Source organism: Telopea speciosissima, chromosome 9 (assembly GCF_018873765.1).
Source record: "Telopea speciosissima isolate NSW1024214 ecotype Mountain lineage chromosome 9, Tspe_v1, whole genome shotgun sequence".
Classification (NCBI taxonomy): domain Eukaryota; kingdom Viridiplantae; phylum Streptophyta; class Magnoliopsida; order Proteales; family Proteaceae; genus Telopea; species Telopea speciosissima.
In genome coordinates, this window is record NC_057924.1 from 63,091,054 (window position 1) to 63,109,801 (window position 18,748).

The 18,748-nt window shown below is 41.5% G+C and overlaps 1 protein-coding gene across 1 annotated transcript; it reads right to left on the reverse strand.

Moving 5' to 3' along the window:
- Positions 1-847: 847 nt before the first annotated feature.
- LOC122641157 (jasmonate-induced oxygenase 4) lies at positions 848-18,475 on the reverse strand. The gene is made up of 3 exons (XM_043834493.1): positions 17,874-18,475; positions 17,338-17,659; positions 848-879 (listed from the first exon to the last, which is right to left on the reverse strand). Exons 1-3 carry the CDS (start codon positions 18,356-18,358, stop codon positions 865-867), a joined length of 822 nt encoding a protein of 273 aa, XP_043690428.1. The 5' UTR covers positions 18,359-18,475; the 3' UTR covers positions 848-864.
- Between the last annotated feature and the right edge of the window lie 273 nt (positions 18,476-18,748).

Sequence of the window (18,748 nt, forward strand, 5' to 3'; positions counted from 1 at the left end):
AGGGATGGGGGCAGCAGTCAGGATCGAGTATAGGCAATGGTGAGGGGAGGCTGGGGTCAAAGTTTGGATGATTTCTGATGGGTAAACAGATCTGGACAGAACTGAGATCCTCCCAGGGTTTATGAAAATAAAACAGAAAATTAAAATTCAAACTCACACTGGAATCCACCGGCAGTAGCTTGAATGTTTGAAGGATGAAACCACCTTCGAAGAGAGATCCTCCCAGCCGTCATGGCGTAAGGAGTCGCAGGAATCCACCACCCTTCCACCTTGAAATCCACAAGGATGCACACTCACACAAGGGAGCAAAAACAGCAGCAATGGCAGCCACGAAATCTGTTTTTTAAATTCAAATAATCTGTGGGGGAGCCTCCCACGATTTCTTCTTTTATAAATAAAGGCCAAAGGCCAAGTCCTAATACAATCTAACTACCTCCTCACTTAAAATCGTGGAAGGGACCTAATCAAAATAAAATTACTAATTTAAAATAAAAGAATCTAACTTAAACACTAATTTAAAAGAAGATTCCATGTTAGCCAATAGGATATAAGGACTTATTGACCAATAGGAACACTTCACTTAAATTAGACCAATTGAACCAATTAGATGCAACCAATTCTAAACCGGTTCAATCTAAAAACATAAAAATAACTAAGTATTGGGCTAATCCCGTATGCAACCTATATACCCCTAGTTTAGGCTCATTAAAGTGGCCTATTACATAAAAACCCTTGGGAACAAAGGCCCAACATGCATATAACCCAACCCTAGGCCTATTTCTAAAGAAATAAGCCCTATTTAGTGATGATTCTACATCACCTCATCCCTCACCAATACTCTTCCATCCTCCCCTTTTATACATCTCACCTGGTCAAAATCTCTACTCTTCATTTCTCTCAGCTTAGCTATTTTATAAATAGATTTTCCCCCTTCCTTTATGTTTAGATTAATATAGAGCTCCTCATATTTCCTCGCCCTAGCAATCCCCACCACCTTTTTAGCCTCATTTCTGGCCTCATTGTACCTCTTTTTATCTTCGGCTTCATTAGTCCATTGCCAAATCTAAAACCTCTCTTTCTTGATCTTGATGGCTACTTGGACCTCCTCATCCCACCACCAGGTCTCCCTAGGGGATTGACGCCTACCCTTTGCTTCTCCTAGAACCTCTTTGGCAACCCGCTTAATACACGTCTTCATATCGTTCCACATCACATTGGTGTCTCCCTCACAGTCCCACTTTCCTTGTTTGACCACATTTTTAGTAAATGTTCCTAGGGACTCACCTTTTAGTCTCCACTATCTTATATTAGGGTACAAAGGCTTCCTCCTCTTACACTTCTGTGCACTGGGTGGTTAGACTCTCCCCAGGAATAACCTTACAATCCTTACACAACATCCTGTCAGCCCTTCTAGTTAGGAAGAAGTCTATTTGACTGGTATGCATTCCACTTTTGTAGGTAACTAAATGTTCCTCTCTTTTTTCAAAGAAAGTGTTCACAATAGATAGGTCATAAGCTACCGCAAAGTCTAGGAATGAAGTCCCCACCTCATTCCTTACCCCAACCCCAAAGCCTCCATGGGCATCTTCATAGCCTCTACAATCGCTCCCAACATGGCCATTCAGGTCACCTCTTATAATAATCGCTTCATCATGACCAAAACTCTATACTAAATCATCCATGTGGTCCCAAAATTTTTTTTTGGTAAATAAGTATATTACCAAACCCCAAGAGGGGGCAGGGAAGAGAGAACCAAAGAAACAAAATACAAGGGGGCGAAGGAGGGGGAGGGAGAGAGCAAACAAAGGCCAACAATCAGCCTGCAAAGGGAGGGGGGCGATCAACAAGCCTACGCAGAGGAGGCTGACCGCAAAAGGGCAGAATCAAGGCCCAAAAAAATCAAAATATGCCTGTTCCTAGGGTTGCCCGTGGTGTGCCTCTGGTGGATACACCTGAGCTTGGATGACACATCAAAGGAGATGGCTTTCCAAATCACATCGAACGATCGCGAGTTCAAAGTCCATCTCCTGAGGTTCCTTTCCATCCAAATATGATGAATAGTGGCGCTAAAGACTAGCTTCCCAATGGTGTCACAAATGGAATTCCCATGAAATTTTTTTTGTACCCAATGCCATTCTCGGTCAAAACTCCTGATCCTTCTGCTACGCGGCCAGTTGGAGGAAACGGTTTTTTTCCAAATGGTGAAGGTAAAGGGGCAGTCAAAGAAGAAGTGAGGGATATCTTCAAGGCCGATCCAACAAAGGATGCAAGATGGGGGGGGCTGGGATGGAGCGGTGAATTAAGAAGTCTTGGGTAGGCAGGCAAAGTCTGAGGGCTCTCCAAACAATGAGGCCATGGCAAGGAATGCGGCCTTTGAACCAAGCTAGGTTGTGCCAGGGTACAGGGGGGGCAAGGGTCTCTGGAGAGGTTCCAGGCAGAAAAGGAGAAGAGACCATTGGGGGAGGGGAGCCAGATGACCTTATGCGCACGATGGGAGGGCAAATGAATCAAGGGGGGAAGGGTTAGCCAGAGAAGGGAGATGATGTCAGGGTTGAGGGAAGGGTTAGGGGTCCAAGATCCATAGGAGATGAGGGAGTAGACAGTGGCAGACTTTGGGAGGCCAGAGTAATGAATGGCTCTGGGGCCCAAAAGGTTATAGAGGATTCCTAGGGGGTGCCAAGGATCAAGCCAGAGAGAAGTGAAATTTCCATCAGCAATGGTAGAGGAAATACCATGGAGGGCCAAGGGACGGAGAGATAGAATCTTGCGTCAGATCCAAGAGGAGTCTGCATGAATGGAGACAGTCCAGATGGAGTCCGATTTAAGAAGATGAGAGTGAACCCAGGTGATGAGCACATTTATGTGTGAAATCTTAGGGCATAAAACATACATTTTACCACATTGGACAGAGTTACTCGGTGCTTTCTTGTGCTTTTCAGGTTTTAGGTGAATTCTTGTGAAAATGGAGGAGATGATGTTAAGGAAATGTTTTTAAGCTGTTTAGAGGTGTTAATGACTTGGATGCGTAGCCCATCGAGTCAGCTTCGCAACGGTTCAAATGGCATTTGATTCTGAGTTGAAACGAAGAAGTTACGGCCGTTTCCATAACGAAGCGCGAAAATGGTCTGTAGGGGTTTATTTGTAATTATTAACAGTCAGCCGGGGACAAAGTGAAGCAAAAGTTCAGATTCCAGGGGCCTTAACATAATAACCAGAAGTTATATTTCCTGTACCCAAAAATTCCATTTGGAGGGCTCTGGACAGTCCAACTTCAACTTGAGATATCTTGGGCTCCCGAACTCTAAATTGGATGAAATTTGGGTCTATTTTGGGTGATTTTTCACAAGGAACACAATGGTGAGGTCTATATAAGCACCCCATGCTCCACGTTTTCTGAAGGACAGAATGGGTATTTTATTTATTCTTGAAGGAATCCTAGTCATCACCCTTACTCTCTCTCTCTCCTCCAACTTCTCAAGGGCACTTCTGGAATTCTACTTGGGATAGATTTATTTTGAAAGATATTTTCTCACATATGAAAAGTTGAAAAGTCAAAGATGCTTTGATTTTATTGCTTAGAGAAGATATCTACAAAGAAAAGGAAGCAATTGTTAGAATTGGAAGTTTACTTTTCTAGAAATAGAAAGTCTATGTAAACAATCTTCTCTTCTTCTTCTTTCTATTTTTTTCTTTTTTTTCTTAGGATTCAAGGCATTGTAAAAGAGGAAGGAGAAGAGAATATTCTCTTTTCTTAGGGAATATTTCTCCTACACTTCCCTCTTCTCTCTTCTCCTCTCTTCCCCCTATAAATACCCCTTGCCCTTTGGCTTGTAACAAGTTAGTTTTTTAGTTCAGTTTTTAGTTAGTTTCTAGTTCAATTTTAATTCAGTTTTTTAGTGTAATTTTTACTTCATTCACTTAGTGAAATTTTCTCTTCTTTTCCTATTTTTGGCTTAAGTTCTTAGTTTTGATTTCAAGTTCTTAATTTTGATTTCATAAGTCTAGTTTAATGGTTGTACTAGTTTTAGTTTAAAGCTTCCTAGTCTAAGTTCCTATGTTGATGACAAGACATGGAGATTTAGAAGAGGAAGCCATGGTGAGTTTATTCAAGTATTCAAGCACATCAAGGTATCTCATTCTCTAAACCCCTCTCCTCTATCTCTCTCTATCTTCTTCTTCTTCTCCCACTATTTCTTTTATTTTTTTTTTATATAGTTGTGGTTTGTGGATGCACTTTTATTCCCTTATTCCTTTTTATGTGGTTATTATGTGTGGCTGCATTTTTATTCCTTTCAATTTGCGTTAGTCTGATAGGTTAGATGCTCATGTGTTAGGACACCAATTTAATCCCTTAATTTTGTTAGATGCTTATGAGTTAGGATGCATTAATTTTCATTAATTTAATTAGTTTAATTTAACACTTTAATTTGGTTCACTTTGTATTACTTTTAAGTTAGTTAAATAGAGTGGCGTATATCTCCTCGTGTTCGACCCGTAGCTATAATTGACCCATACGCTTGCGGTATTATTTTAACTCAAACACCAGGAAACCCAGATAGAATCCAATCCTATATGTTGTGCGTAAGTGCAAACAATAATTACAACCTCATTCTCCAACACCAGTTTAATGGATATAATCTTGTCACCTAATCTTTTGACCTCCACTACATCTTTCTTTAGATAGTTATCCACTATTATCCCCACTCCGTTTCTATTACTTTGATCTTCCGAATACCAAAGTTTGAAGTTGTCCAACACTTTAGCTTTGTTACCCTTCCATCTAGTCTATTGGATGCAAGCTATATTAATCCTTCGTCTCCTCATAACATCTATCAACTCTAGGCTCTTACCCGTTAAGGATCCAATGTTCCAGGAAGCTAATCTAATCCTACGTTTCTGGGCTGACATAATTCCTCTCACTTACCCTTGCCTACTTATCATTGCATCCAAGTGTCGATGCGGCACGTCGCTTACGGGGGACGCCCTAGCCAAATAAGGACAAGAAGACATGATAAAAAGAAAAAGAACAAGGAATCAAAACACAAGAGGACCCATGCACAAAGGTGATTGGCTTAATAAATAAAGTGTCGGCTGCCTACCTGACGCACCACTATATAAAAATATAAAATATAGTAAATAAGAATATGAAGATACAAACGAGTACTTAATGCATTAAAAGACACTCACACAGCCTAAAAAAGGGTGCATATTCAAACAAAGCAAGATATTGGGGTGGTACAACAACGCATAGAACTAAACAAACAAATAAATAAAAAAATAAATAGAACTAAACAAAGAATGTTGGAATGCATAAACATGTGATCTAAATACAAGAATAAATATCTCAGAACTTCCTACACCACAAGCAAATAAACTGCTACCAGTACGGTGGAGCAACTTGTGCCACACTAAGCAAAGTGATTAAGTGATAGACTAAGCCGAATATATTAGGCAAGTAAAGATATAATTAACTGTGGAAATGTACGAAATAATGTCAATGTGAAGTATACATGAAGTGTAAGTGTGAGTATAGGGGTAAAGTGATTGTGGAAGTGAAAGTGGGGGTTTGAGTGAAGGTGTAGTGTAGGTGCATCAATAAGTACAAAAGTCCAAGAAATATCCCTTACTACTCAGGATAATCCGAAGCCAGCAGCCTAACACCAATAATGTCGACAGAGTAATGCAGAGACGGAGGGTCTGGCGTATCATAAGTGGTCGGTGACAGAGAGTCAATGGCATTGGGAAGTGTGAATCTGTTTACCCTTCTCACACTTCTTAGGGTGCAAAAACAGAATGAGATGGTCTGAGTCGGGTATCGATTTCAAGGGAAAGGAGGGGGTACTGGTTTGGTTCTATAAGAACTTCTGTGGAGGGAACAATAGCAGGGCAGAGGGAGGGAGGGAGAGAGAGAGAGTCAGTGGGTGGGGGAAAACTAGGTGCTAACAAAACAGAAAATTGGGAGAATGCTTGAATAATCGATTTGATCAAGCAAGCCTCATATTAATAGCATTAAGAATTACATCCTAATGACCAAAACAGCCCTAGCTTAGCTGACTTAGCTAGGCAATACACATAACACATTATAAAACCCCAGAAAGACTGGGGGTATTCTGGTTTTCATTATTCAACACTCCCCCTCAAGTTAGAGCAAAAATATCAAACATGCCCAACTTGACTAAGTTAGGATGAAACATCTTTTCAGGCAGTCCCTTGGTGAATATATCAGCAAGTTGATCAGTAGACTTCACAAAAGGAACACAAATCAGCCCTTCTTCTAATTTTTCCTTGATGAAATACCTATCCATTTCAACATGCTTGGTACGATCATGCTGTACCGGATTATGTGCAATGCTGATTGCAACCTTGTTGTCACAGTACAACATCATAGGAAGACAAATAGGAACACCAAGATCTTGTAGCAAACCCTTCAACTAGAGCAACTCACAAATGCCGTGTGCTATAGCACGAAACTCTGCTTCGGGACTAGAACGAGCCACCACATTCTGCTTCTTGTTACGCCAAGTGACAAGATTGCCACCTACAAAAGAACAATACCCAGAAATAGATTTGCAATCAAGAGAGCCAGCCCAATCCGCATCAGTGTATGCTTCTATCCGTAGGTGATCATGAGGAGACAGGATAATGACTTTCCCTGGAGATGACTTCAAGTAGTGAAGAATACGAAGAACCGCCTCCATATGGGAAGAGTAGGGGTCATGCATAAACTGACTCATAGTACTCACAACAACAACAATGTCTGGACATGTGTGTGAGAGACAAATCAACTTCCTCATTAATCTTTGGTACTGGCCTTTGTCAACAGGTTCACCCTCCTTTTTCTTCAGACGAACACTAGCATCCATAGGAATATCTAAAGGGTAATACCCTAACAAACCAGTTTCAGCCAATAAATCTAGGGCATACTTCCTTTGGGAGAGAAAAATGCCCTTAGAAGATCTGACAACTTCAATCCCAAGAAAGTACCTTAGCTTTCCTAGATCCTTAATCTCAAATACCTGTCCAAGAAAAGTCTTCAAACGGCTGATCCCATCACCATCATTGTCTGTGACAACAATATCATCAACGTAGACTATAAGAACAGTAAGTTTTCCACCAACCCTCTTTATAAAAAAAGTGTGATCAGCATTACTCTGCTTGTAGCCCACAGAAATCATGGCTTATGAAACCGGCCAAACCACGCTTTAGGTGACTGCTTCAGCCCATAAAGTGCACGCTTCAATTTACACACTTTGCCTTGGTCTTTGTCACAAGAGAACCCTGGTGGAATGTCCATGTATACCTCCTCATCAAGTTCTCCATTGAGAGAAGCATTCTTCACATCCAGCTATTGTAAATCCCATCCAAGATTGACTGCACAAGATAGCAAAACTCGGACAGTATTCAGCTTTGCAACAGGGGCAAAGGTCTTCTGGTAATCAATCCCGTATGTCTGAGTAAATCCTTTTGCCACGAGTCATGCCTTATATCTATCCACAGTGTCATCCATCTTCTATTTCGCTACAAACACCCACTTGCATCCAACAGTCTTTTTCCCTGGTGGAAGAATCACAAGATCCCAAGTGTCATTTTTTTTCAGGGCTTCCATTTCTTCCATCATTGCTGCCTTCCACTTTCCATCTGATAGAGCTTTCTGCCAATTGTTAGGAATAAAAACAGAAGAAAGGGAAGAAACAAAAGCATGAAAAGATGGAGAAAGAGAGTCATAGGAAACAACATGGGACATAGGGTGCTTAGTGCAAGCCCTGACACCTTTGTGAACAGCAATAGGTAGATCAAGAGAAGAAGTATTACCAGGTGGAGAAGCAGATTCTGGATCCAGGTTCGGCAACTGGATGGGTACTGGTACTACAATGGATTGAAGCTGCTTATGTTTCCTTGTATAAGTCTACACATTAGAATCATTAATCCTCCTCTGAAATTCACTAATGGTTTTCTGGACTGGAGTTACCTCCCCCTGAATAGGAATGTCAACATTATCTGTAATGGTCTCCCCCTGTATAGGAACCTCTCCCCCTGAGGCAAAGGGAGGACTAGGAGTAGGAGAAACAGGAACAGACTCATTGTGAACATACGGAAGGGGAGGTTCTACGGTCAGCACATCTTCACTAACACTCCCCACTTGAAGAGGTGGGGACGAATAATATGAGAGATTCTCATTAAAGACAACATCCATACTGACCAGGGTACGACATGCAGGAGGATAATAGCACTTGTACCCCCTTTGGGTGGCAGAGTATCCCAAAAAAATGCAACGGAGACCACAGGGCTCAAGTTTACTAGGGGATCTAGTATCCCTATCATAACAAACATAGCCGAAAACCCTAAGGGGAACAATGAAAGTAGTAGAACCGGGGAACAGCTCAATAGGAGATTTAGAGTCAAGAACCCATAAAGGCAGCCTATTAATTAAATAGGCCGCAGTAAGGACAGCATCACTCCAATAAAAAGAGGGAACATTTCGAATAAACATAAGTGCTCTAGCCACCTCCAAGAGATGGCAATTTTTTCTCTCAGCCACACCAATTTGGGTTGGAGTATCAACACAGCTGGTCTGATGTAAAATCCCATGGGCAACAAGGTATTTTTGGAACTGGCCTTCCATATACTTTGTCCCATTGTCACTTCTCAAGATTTTGAGAGTGGCATTAAATTGAGTCTAAACCATTTTGTGAAAATGCTGAAAATAGGAAAAAACTTCATTCTTTGTGTGCATCAGGTAGACCCAAGTAGATCGAGAATAACAATCAATGAATGTAACAAACCACCGATGACCAGAAAGAGAATTTACGACTAGGACCCCACACATTAGAATGAACCAATTGAAATAGGGAAGAACATCTTTTATTAGAAATAGGATTGTTTGAACGTGTCTGTTTGGCCAAGACACAAGCCTCACAAAAAAAATCTTCCTTATTACAACTGTTAACCAAAGCTGGAAGTAAATGGGATAAAGTTCCTAAAGGGGGTTGTCTTAATCTAGAATGCCATTGGTGTAGTTCAGAGGAGAAAGATGAAGGCTGACATAACTGGGAAGGCAATGCCCGTGGAGGAAGCTAGCCATCATCAAGCAGGTACAATCCACCATGTACTTTACCCGATCCAATCGATTTCCCCGAGTCTAGTCCCTGAAAAACACAATGAGTTGGAAAAAAAATCACTTTGCAATTCAAATCTTTTGTAAAACTACTAATAGAACCCATAAAGGCAGCCTATTAATTAAATAGGCCGCAGTAAGGACAGCATCACTCCAATAAAAAGAGGGAACATTTCGAGCAAACATAAGTGCTTTAGCCACCTCCAAGAGATGGCAATTTTTTCTCTCAGCCACACCAATCTGGGTTGGAGTATCAACACAGCTGGTCTGATGTAAAATCCCATGGGCAACAAGGTATTTTTGGAACTAACCTTCCATATACTCTGTCCCATTGTCACTTCTCAAAATTTTGAGAGTGGCATTAAATTGAGTCTGAACCATTTTGTGAAAATGTTGAAAATAGGAAAAAACTTCATTCTTTGTGTGCATCAGGTAGACCCAAGTGGATCGAGAATAACAATCAATGAATGTAACAAACCACCGATGAACAGAAAGAGACACTTTACGACTAGGACCCCACACATTAAAATGAACCAATTGAAATAGGGAAGAACATCTTTTATTAGAAATAGGATTGTTTGAACGTGTCTGTTTGGCCAAGACACAAGCCTCACAAAAAAAATCTTCCTTATTACAACTGTTAACCAAAGCTGGAAATAAATGGGATAAATTTCCTAAAGGGAGTTGTCCTAATCTAGAATGCCATTGGTGTAGTTCAGAGGAGAAAGATGAAGGCTGACATAATTGGGAAGGCAATGCCCGTGGAGGAAGCTGGCCATCATCAAGCAGGTACAATCCACCATGTACTTTACCCGATCCAATCGTCTTCCCCGAGTCTAGTCCCTGAAAAACACAATGAGTTGGAAAAAAAGTCACTTTTCAATTCAAATCTTTTGTAAAACTGCTAATAGAAAGAAGATTAGTAGTGAAATTTGGTATTTGCAAAACAAAAGACAAGGTAAGAGAAGGGGAGCAACTAATGGATCCTTTCCCAGAAACAGATGAGAGGGAGCCATCAGCCACTTTCACCTTATCCTTGCTAGAAGTAGGGGAATAAGTACGGAAAAGGCTAGACTGCTAGAGGAACCTGTCATGTGGTCAGTGGCATCGGAGTCTATAATCCATAGAGTGGAGATAACCGATGCACAATGACCAGCAAAGAAAATACCTGAATGGGCAAAATGGGAACCTGATGGAGAAGAGTAACTGGCAGGAAGAGATGTAGTAGAGGCAGCGGAAGCTTGTAACATACGCCTGAAAGCTTGTAATTCCTCTTGGGAAAGACCACTTTCAGTAGTGGAGGCTGGAGCTACACTTTCAGTGTGATTAGCTTTGTTTTCAATTTTAGCACGACTACTTTTGGCTTCAAAATCAACAGGCTTCCCATGTAATTTCCAGCAAGTAGCCTTACTGTGATAAAGTTTATTGCAGTGCTCACACTTAACAGGTTCCTTGGTGGAAGTAGTAGCAGTGGGAGAAGCATCAATAGGAGTAGCAGGGCCGGAACCAACCTGTAGGGCAGACCTATCAACAGGAGATTGATGAAGCATGGCAGCTCTACGAGATTCTTCAGTATGAACTAAGGCAAAAGATTGCTCCAGGGAAGGGAAGGGAACCATACTAAGAACTTCCTAACGAATAGGATCATACTCAATGTTCAGACCTGCCAGAAAGTCATAGACCCGAATTTTGTCCACATGTTTCTTATGGGCTGCAACATCCATAGGAGTGGAAGGCTGAAAAGCAGAGTAGTGATCCAGTTGCTGCCATAGACCTTTAAGGGCAACATAGTATTTAGAGATAGGTAACTCCTGTGTAGTGTCATGAATTTTCTTTCAAATTTCATACACTTGAGCATCGTTCCCTATCTGTCAATAGGTCTACTTGGCAGCACTCCATATGTGATGGGCAGTTTCCAATAACAGATACTTGCTGGAGAGGTCAAGCTGCATAGAGTGTATCAAATATGCCATAACCATAGCATCATTAGACAGCCATCGAGGAAGAAGAGGACCAGGTTCAGAGGGTGCAACAGAAGAGCCAAGGAGATGCCCAGTAAGGCCACGGCCAGCAAAAGTTAAGTAGAACGGGACCACATCAGATAATTTGCCCCATCAAGCTTAATAGCTGAAGCATAAAGAAGATATTCAAGCTTATTGTGTCCATCAACATCAGAAGTAGCAGATGTAATATCAGACCCGTCCATAGCAGCCAAATATCAAAAACAATGCAGCAGCCGAGAGCCAAAAAAACTAGCAAAACCTGATCAATCTAGGCAGAATTCGATCCAAGGTTGGGGAAAACTGGAAATCTGGAAAATCTTCAGTAGAAGGGAGCACCAACAGTGTCAAGTGAGCCTTGAAGTAGTGTGAATAAGATCTCCAAAGATCAGCCAAGCAAAGAAGAGAAAAAACCCAAAAATCGATAATAGTAAGGGTTTTTCAAAACCCTGAAGGGAGATCGATAATGGGTATGGGCTGTAAATAACTTGGAATATCTGTGATAGTTGCTGTCCAATACTACTATAGTGGATCTCCAATAGGGAAAATCAGCTTCCAATAGTAAAAAGAGCTCGATCTTCAAGGAGAGAATTCCAAAAAATCATAGAGACACAAGGCAGCAGCTATCGAACTTGATATGTGATTAAACCATCTGTTGAAGATGTTAGATTGAGGACAGCATCTAGATCGTATGATCACCTCATTAGTGCTGCCCTAGTAAGGGAAGAGAACCAAGGAAAAAAGGAAGAGAAAAAGAGAAGATCGAGTGGAAGAGGGTGAAAGAGAGAAAACGATGGAGGGGATGGGGTTTTGAAAACCTAGATCAGAGAAGTTGGCTCTGATGCCATGTTAACAAAACAGAAAATTGGGAGAATGCTTGAATGATCGATTTGATCAAGCAAGCCTTATATTAATAGCATTAAGAATTACATCCTAATTACCAAAACACCCCTAGCTTAGCCGACTTAGCTAGGCAATATACAAAACACATAATAAAACTCCAAAAAGACCGGTATTCTGGTTTACATTATTCAACACTAGGGTAGTAGAGATAAAATCGATGGGGAGTCGTGTGAGGATAGAGAGAAGAATATGGGGATGAGTTGGGGTTCAGGCGGTGAGCGTCGATGGAATAATCGTGTGGAATAATCTGGGGTTTGGGTTCTGTTAGTGAGAGACGATGGGTAGGAAATGGATGAGAGTGAGGTCAGAGAGAGAGTCGTGTGGAATAATCTTGGATTTGGGTTCTGGTAGTGAGAGGTGATGGTTAGAAAATGGGTGGGAGTGAGTTCAAAGAGAGAGAGAGAGAGAGAGCCGTTTGAGGTTTGAGAGAAAATGCCGATGGAATAATCTGTGATTTGGGTTCTCGTATAAAGACGATGGGTAGGAAATAGGTGGGGTGAGTTTGGGTATTGGCGATGAGAGGAAATGTCGTGTGGGATAATCTGAGGTTTGGGTTCTGATAGTGAGACGCTGGGCAGATGAAATGGATGGGAGTGAGGTCAGAGATAGAGTCGAGTGAGGTCCGAGAGAAAATCTGACGGTGAGAGAGGGTTCAGAGGTGAGAATAGAGAAAATCAGGCGGTGAGAGTCAATGGGTTCGGGTTCTGGTAGTGAGAGATGATAAGTAGAGGAAATCCGGCGGTAGGTTGGGTGAATTCTGGGGAGGAGGTGAGGAGATTGGGAGGAGTGGGGGAGGGTATACTTACCTGTGAGAGACCAGGCTGACCGCTGCTACCTGAGGAGGTGGGGGTGGGGAGTCGACCGTTGGTGAGCTTGAGCTTGAGAGGTTTCCAAATACTGAGAAAACCTGGAATAGAATTGGTGTGTTGGCTAAGATTTTTGTTTGACAACAAGAGCGGTTCCTTCAATTCAGCATGGAGCACCAGTTTAAATAATAAAAGTGCCACTCCTTTTACTCTAATTCACTCTGATGTATGGGTCTTGCCCATTGTGTTTCCATCTCTTGTTACCGCTGGATTGTAACGCTCATTGATTGTCATTCCCACACAACTTGGATCTATCTTATGAGGAATAAAAGTGAGATTTTCACTACTTTCAGCTCTTCCACCGCATGGTTTAGACATAGTTCAATGCTAAAATTCAGGTCCTTCGCAGTGATAATGGTCAAGACTATACGGATGACTCATTCCAATCATATCTTGCCACTCATGGTATTCTACATCAGACTAGTTGTGTTGACACACCTGCCCAAAATGGTGTGGCTGAATGCAAGAACCGTTACCTTTTGGAAGTTGCCCGTTCCTTGTTATTTGAGATGCGCGTTCCGCCTCTGTATTGGAGTGATGCAGTCTTGACTGCTGCCTATCTTATCAATCGGATGCCCTCTCAGGTCCTTAGCTTCTGGGTCTTCTTCCTTTACAGTTCTCTTAAGGTTTTTGGTTGCGTTTGCTATGCCCGCAATCATTCTCCTTACGGTAAGCTTGATCCTCATGGCCTCCGGTGCGTTTTAATTGGTTACTCCGCCACTCAGAGAGGCTACAAGTGTAATCATCCCCCTTCCTGGCACCTATTTGTTACTATGGATGTGGTTTTTCATGAATCTGCGGCCTACTACCCTGTGGCACTTCTTTAGGGGGAGTTTTCTATTACCTGGGAAGATGTGCCACCTCTCCAATCCTCATTGGACATGCATCCACCATTGCTAGATACTGTACATGACATCGTTCAGGGGGAGAATGCTAGCAAACCACCAGGACCAGATTTGCGTTTTTATGTGATATCTCGTAAATAGTAGACAGATACCACTACCACCATGACACCTACTCTACCTAGCCAATCGGCCTCTCTCGATCCAAGTTCGACTTTAGTTCCACTGGCTTTATCTGCTCCTTCTAGTAATATTCTTCCCTCTAGTGCTATTGATCCTTCACTTGACCCATCTCTGGATTTACCTATTGCTGTCCGCAAAGGTAAACGGTCTTGTACTCAACATCCAATATCTCAAGTTGTTTTTTATAGTTCACTTTCTCCTTCCTAGTATACTTTTGTTTCTTCTTTGTTCTCATTCTTTATTCCTCGGCATTGGCGGAAAGCTCTTACAGACCCACGGTGGAAGGCATCCATGGTTGAAGAGATGCAGGCATTGGAAAAAAAATGACACTTGGGATTTAGTTAGTCTTCCTCCTCAAAAGAAGACTATTAGCAGCAAGTGGATTTTCACAGTGAAGCAAAAAGCTGATGGCATAGTGGATCACTATAAAGCCAGGCTTGTTGCCAGGGGATTTACGCAGACTTATGGGGTAGTCTATCAGGAGACCTTTGCCCCAGTTGCAAAGATGACATTATTCGAGTCACCCTTTCTTGTGCAGTAAATCTGGGATGGTAACTATAACAATTTTACATCAAGAATGCATTTCTTCACGGTAAACTTGAAGAAGAGGTTTATATGGATATTCCCCTAGGTTTTGCATGTCATAAAACTCAGGGGAAGGTGTGTAAACTAAAATGTGTTTTGTATGGGTTGAAACAGTCTTCCTATGCTTGGTTTGGGAGATTTCACAAATCTATGGTGTCTTTTGGCAACACCCAAAGCTATGCTGATCACACATTATCCATTAAGCGATTTGGTGGGAAGATTGCACTCCTCATTGTATTTGAGAGAAGATGTGTCTGGAATTTAGGCAAGGGTGGGGATAAAACAGGAAAATAAGGATAAGAGGACTTTGTGTAACAACTGAAAGGCATATTGGTAAATGCACCAATCAGCCCCTTTCCTTCATCCTCTGGACAAGAGAAGGAGAAGAGAAAGGAGAACAAGAGCACCAGCTCTGGAAACAAGCCATGGAGGGCTACTAAAGCAAAAATCAATATTTCACTTATTCACCGTTAATTATGTTGATTGCATCTATATAAATAACAAAGACTCCAACAGAAAAATAGAAACTAACCCTACTTAGGAAACTAAAACAAGCTAGGAGACTGAAATAGGGAAATTATCTCCTATGTAGCTAAACTTCCCAATATAAAAGATTACAAGATAATTCCAAATAAATAAATAAACTTGTAATATCCTACTGAACCTAATGTAAGGCTAGGTGGGAACTACCCTAATCCCAAGTAAGATCACAATTACAGCCAAATACAGGTACTGGTCTCAGGCTTATAACAGTAGCTAAATTCCGGCCTAAAACTAATGACCTTTAAACTCCCCCCAATATCCCACAATAATTGACAAATCATGGCACTAAGAAATATCATTGGATTTAGACTTGAAGCAAAAAACCACAGAATAATCAATGGAATAGGAAGTGAGTTACCATTGGATGTGCGATATAGTGAATCGGTTATCCAAAATTCAGATTCAATAGATGATTAGAGATTGAGATATGGCAGGATAACAAAAATAGAAACTTAGTGTATATCTTCAGATTCAGCCAGCAGAATTGCTCCAAGTTGGGGTCGAGAGTAGGCCACAGTGAGGGGATATTGTGCTCAAAATATCTCTTGATTTCAATGGAAGGTTGTTGAGATACAAGCCTTCGAAGTTGCAGCAGGGAAATGTTGAAGAAAGACAAGCCGCAAGTACAGGTTGGTGATTTCTGATATCAACCTTAGCAGGTCTCAGATCAGTGTCTCCTTGCAGTCGAGTGGGGGTCTTTGGGGGGGGAGGGTAGATTGAACCCCAGAATAACTGCTTCAAGAGTACTCTGGTGACTGAGACTTGTGGACTTGAATCAATCACAGAAAATAGAATGAAGCTCCAGCCGCAAGGTCTGAGATAACTCCTCTGATCAGAAGTTATGACTTTGAGGGACATCAGAGAACAATCAACAGCTTCAGAAAAAGGTCTCGGATGGCCTTGTTTGATTCCAGAAAATCAGGACAAAAAAGAGGGAAGAAGGGAGATCGAGTGGAAGGGGAGAAATGGGGGGGGGGGGGGATAGGATGGTTATCTCAGCCTGGGACTCTCTCCCTCTAGGTATCACACCTCAGCCTCTCACAGGACAATGGAATGCACAAAGCAAATTAGAAATCATCTTATTAAATCATGGAGAGTACCTCTTGAGTCCATTACATTATCTAGGCCCAAGTGTGGATTCAAAATAGAAAGTAATAAAATTAGAAAGTCTCTAGAACAGTTGAGACTTGTGTTACAAGAAATTAAACTTGATTTAGCCTAGACTAAGAACTAAAAAGGAAACAAAACAACTTCTAGAAGCTCCAAAGCCTTGTAGATGAAGTAAGAAATCTGCTTGCTGTCTAGGCTGAAAGATCCCCCACGATCTGGTTTTGGGAGAACCAGAAAACTCCTAGCCGATAGGGGCTGGCCCAGCTTAACTGGTTGGCTCTAAGGCCCAGTGGCCTGGCCCATTAATAGGTGTGATGGGATGGCCTTTCCATGGTCTCTGCAAGTATACTTGAAACCGTGGAATCGATCTGCATCAGAACCACACAAACCAAACTTGGACCCGGTTCCTGGCCTGAGCCTCCAATTGGGTTTGAGCCAGCCCACACAAGCATTACTGCATCACCACTAGACCAGGATCGGATGAATCTCAGTTGATTTAGGAAAGTTGTGGCCAATATACTGGCTGGTTAGCAGTCAATGACAGTATCTCCATATTCTCCATGTACTTCAATTTTGTTTTTAATGAATAGAACATTTTTTTCTCTTTTTTGGAGAAATATTCTCAATTTGAAAGTGTGATTGTTCACATTAATCATCATTGCATTCTTTTTCATCTTTTTCTCTTCTCTGATCAGAAAAACCTAACAATAATTCCATCTATGCCCTTGTTTACAGGATCTAACATCAATTCAAAATAGTTTGGTTTTGGGTCCATATGGGAACTTTGGGAGCCCTACATAAGAAAACAGTCAGCTGTACAAAAAGGGGATTGTGCATCCCCACATGAAGGCACTAAGAAATATGTTTATGCTAAGATTTGATTATTAGTCGTAGTCTAAGAATGCCAAAGGTCAAATCAAGTGGGTGATATAACACAACAAAGTTATCGTCAGACTGAACCAAGCAATTCATGGTCATTATGCCATGATATTAGCAGGTCTTCACTATAACAGAGTGAATATATCTTGATCAACTAGTTTGGCACAAATAGCCGCCTTCATTATCCAGCATCATAGTCCAGAATCCAGAGTAATTAACCTTTGAATGACCAAATTGACAATTAGTAGTAAAGTTAATAAGAGTATAGGATACTAAATAGAAGCTTCCAGTCAAGCATATGAAGAATATACCTCTGTCTGGTCAGCCAAAAGGACAACGATAGCATCAGATAAAGGTTGTACGGTTAACCATTGGCCATCCTTCAATACCTGAAGACCTGCAGCTTCATCTTGTATCAGAAGGGTAATGGCACCCATGTCAGAATGGGCCTGCAAACCTAGTGTAAGCTCTGGCTGGGGGCAACTTGGATAAAAGCTGACTGTGATATTCTGGTAGATTTCCCCCACTGCCTCTTCCATACATGAGGATGGCAGACCAAGACTTTCAGAGATCAAACTCAAGAGTTTATGGGCTAGTGTCATCATGTGATCACTGTACTCCACAACAGTTTCTCTGCAAATTAAATCCAAATCAATATTCATCAAACATCAAATACAATAAGAGGATCCTGAGTTAAAACTCACCAAACAATTTGTATTCATAATGGCTATTCTCTTCAATTACAGGCACCACTTTTGCAGGATATTATGCAGTTAATCCTTCCCATTTAAGAGATACAAGAGAAAGAGCAAAGAAATAGAAAAAATAACAGAAATGACCACCCAACCTGTAATTAGGGTGAGAGTCTGGCCACCGTATTGGATTACGTCGAGATAACGGTAGCGTATGGTGATCAAAGTAAACCCTCCAGTCCAGAACACTGTCCTCTTTCATCAACATTTTGCTGCCATAACCCTCTGAAGCGGCAGAGTTTAGATCACATCTGTACTTATCCCTCTTGTCCTCTGAAAATTCTTTGAAAAATGAAAGTCCTGCACTCCTCATGCAGTCAAGCAACCGCTTTGGAACACCATGATTAATCACTTGGAAAGCCCCCCATTCACCACAAGAACGGGAAAGCTCCTTATGCACATTGCAAGATTGTTTGGTCTCGAAGTTGAAGAGATCGACCACAGGGATGCTTGAATCTGAACTTTCATGACAGGATCCAGGTCGACTTTCGGGAGGTTGTAAGTATTGGGATGGAACATTAACAATACCAGCTTCTGCAATAGTTTGTTCAGAAAAAGGCACTCCACTGACAATTTCCATGAGGGTTATGTGCCTACGGAATTGACATGCAAAAATCTGTATCCACAAATATGGCTTAGTATGGAAGTCATCAAGTCAATCTAACGGTAGGTCCTAGATCACATGTTTCATCCTGCAATTCATATCTGATACCGGACAAACCCTAGAAGCTAGGAAATCCCACAATAGGACAGAATTACAGGGATAACATCCTAGTGGGGACTTAATGCAAGGGCTGGAATTCGCACAACGCCACATTCAACATCAGACATAAAACAGAATTTACTAATGGCAATTATCAATAGAAATCAAATGAATAACACCAATAGGTTTTAGGAATCAATTCTAGCAACCTATATGGTTAGTTCCACAAGGCTAGGTAAGTAGATTCATGACATTACATTCAAGGAT

Coding starts and splice junctions, on each gene's coding strand:
- LOC122641157 (XM_043834493.1), bottom strand. CDS start 18,358: ATGGAAATTGTCAGTGGAGTGCCTTTTTCTGAACAAACTATTGCAGAA. Junction 17,660..17,873: donor GACTCTCACCCTAATTACAG/GTTGGGTGGTCA, acceptor TTTAATTTGCAG/AGAAACTGTTGTGGAGTACA.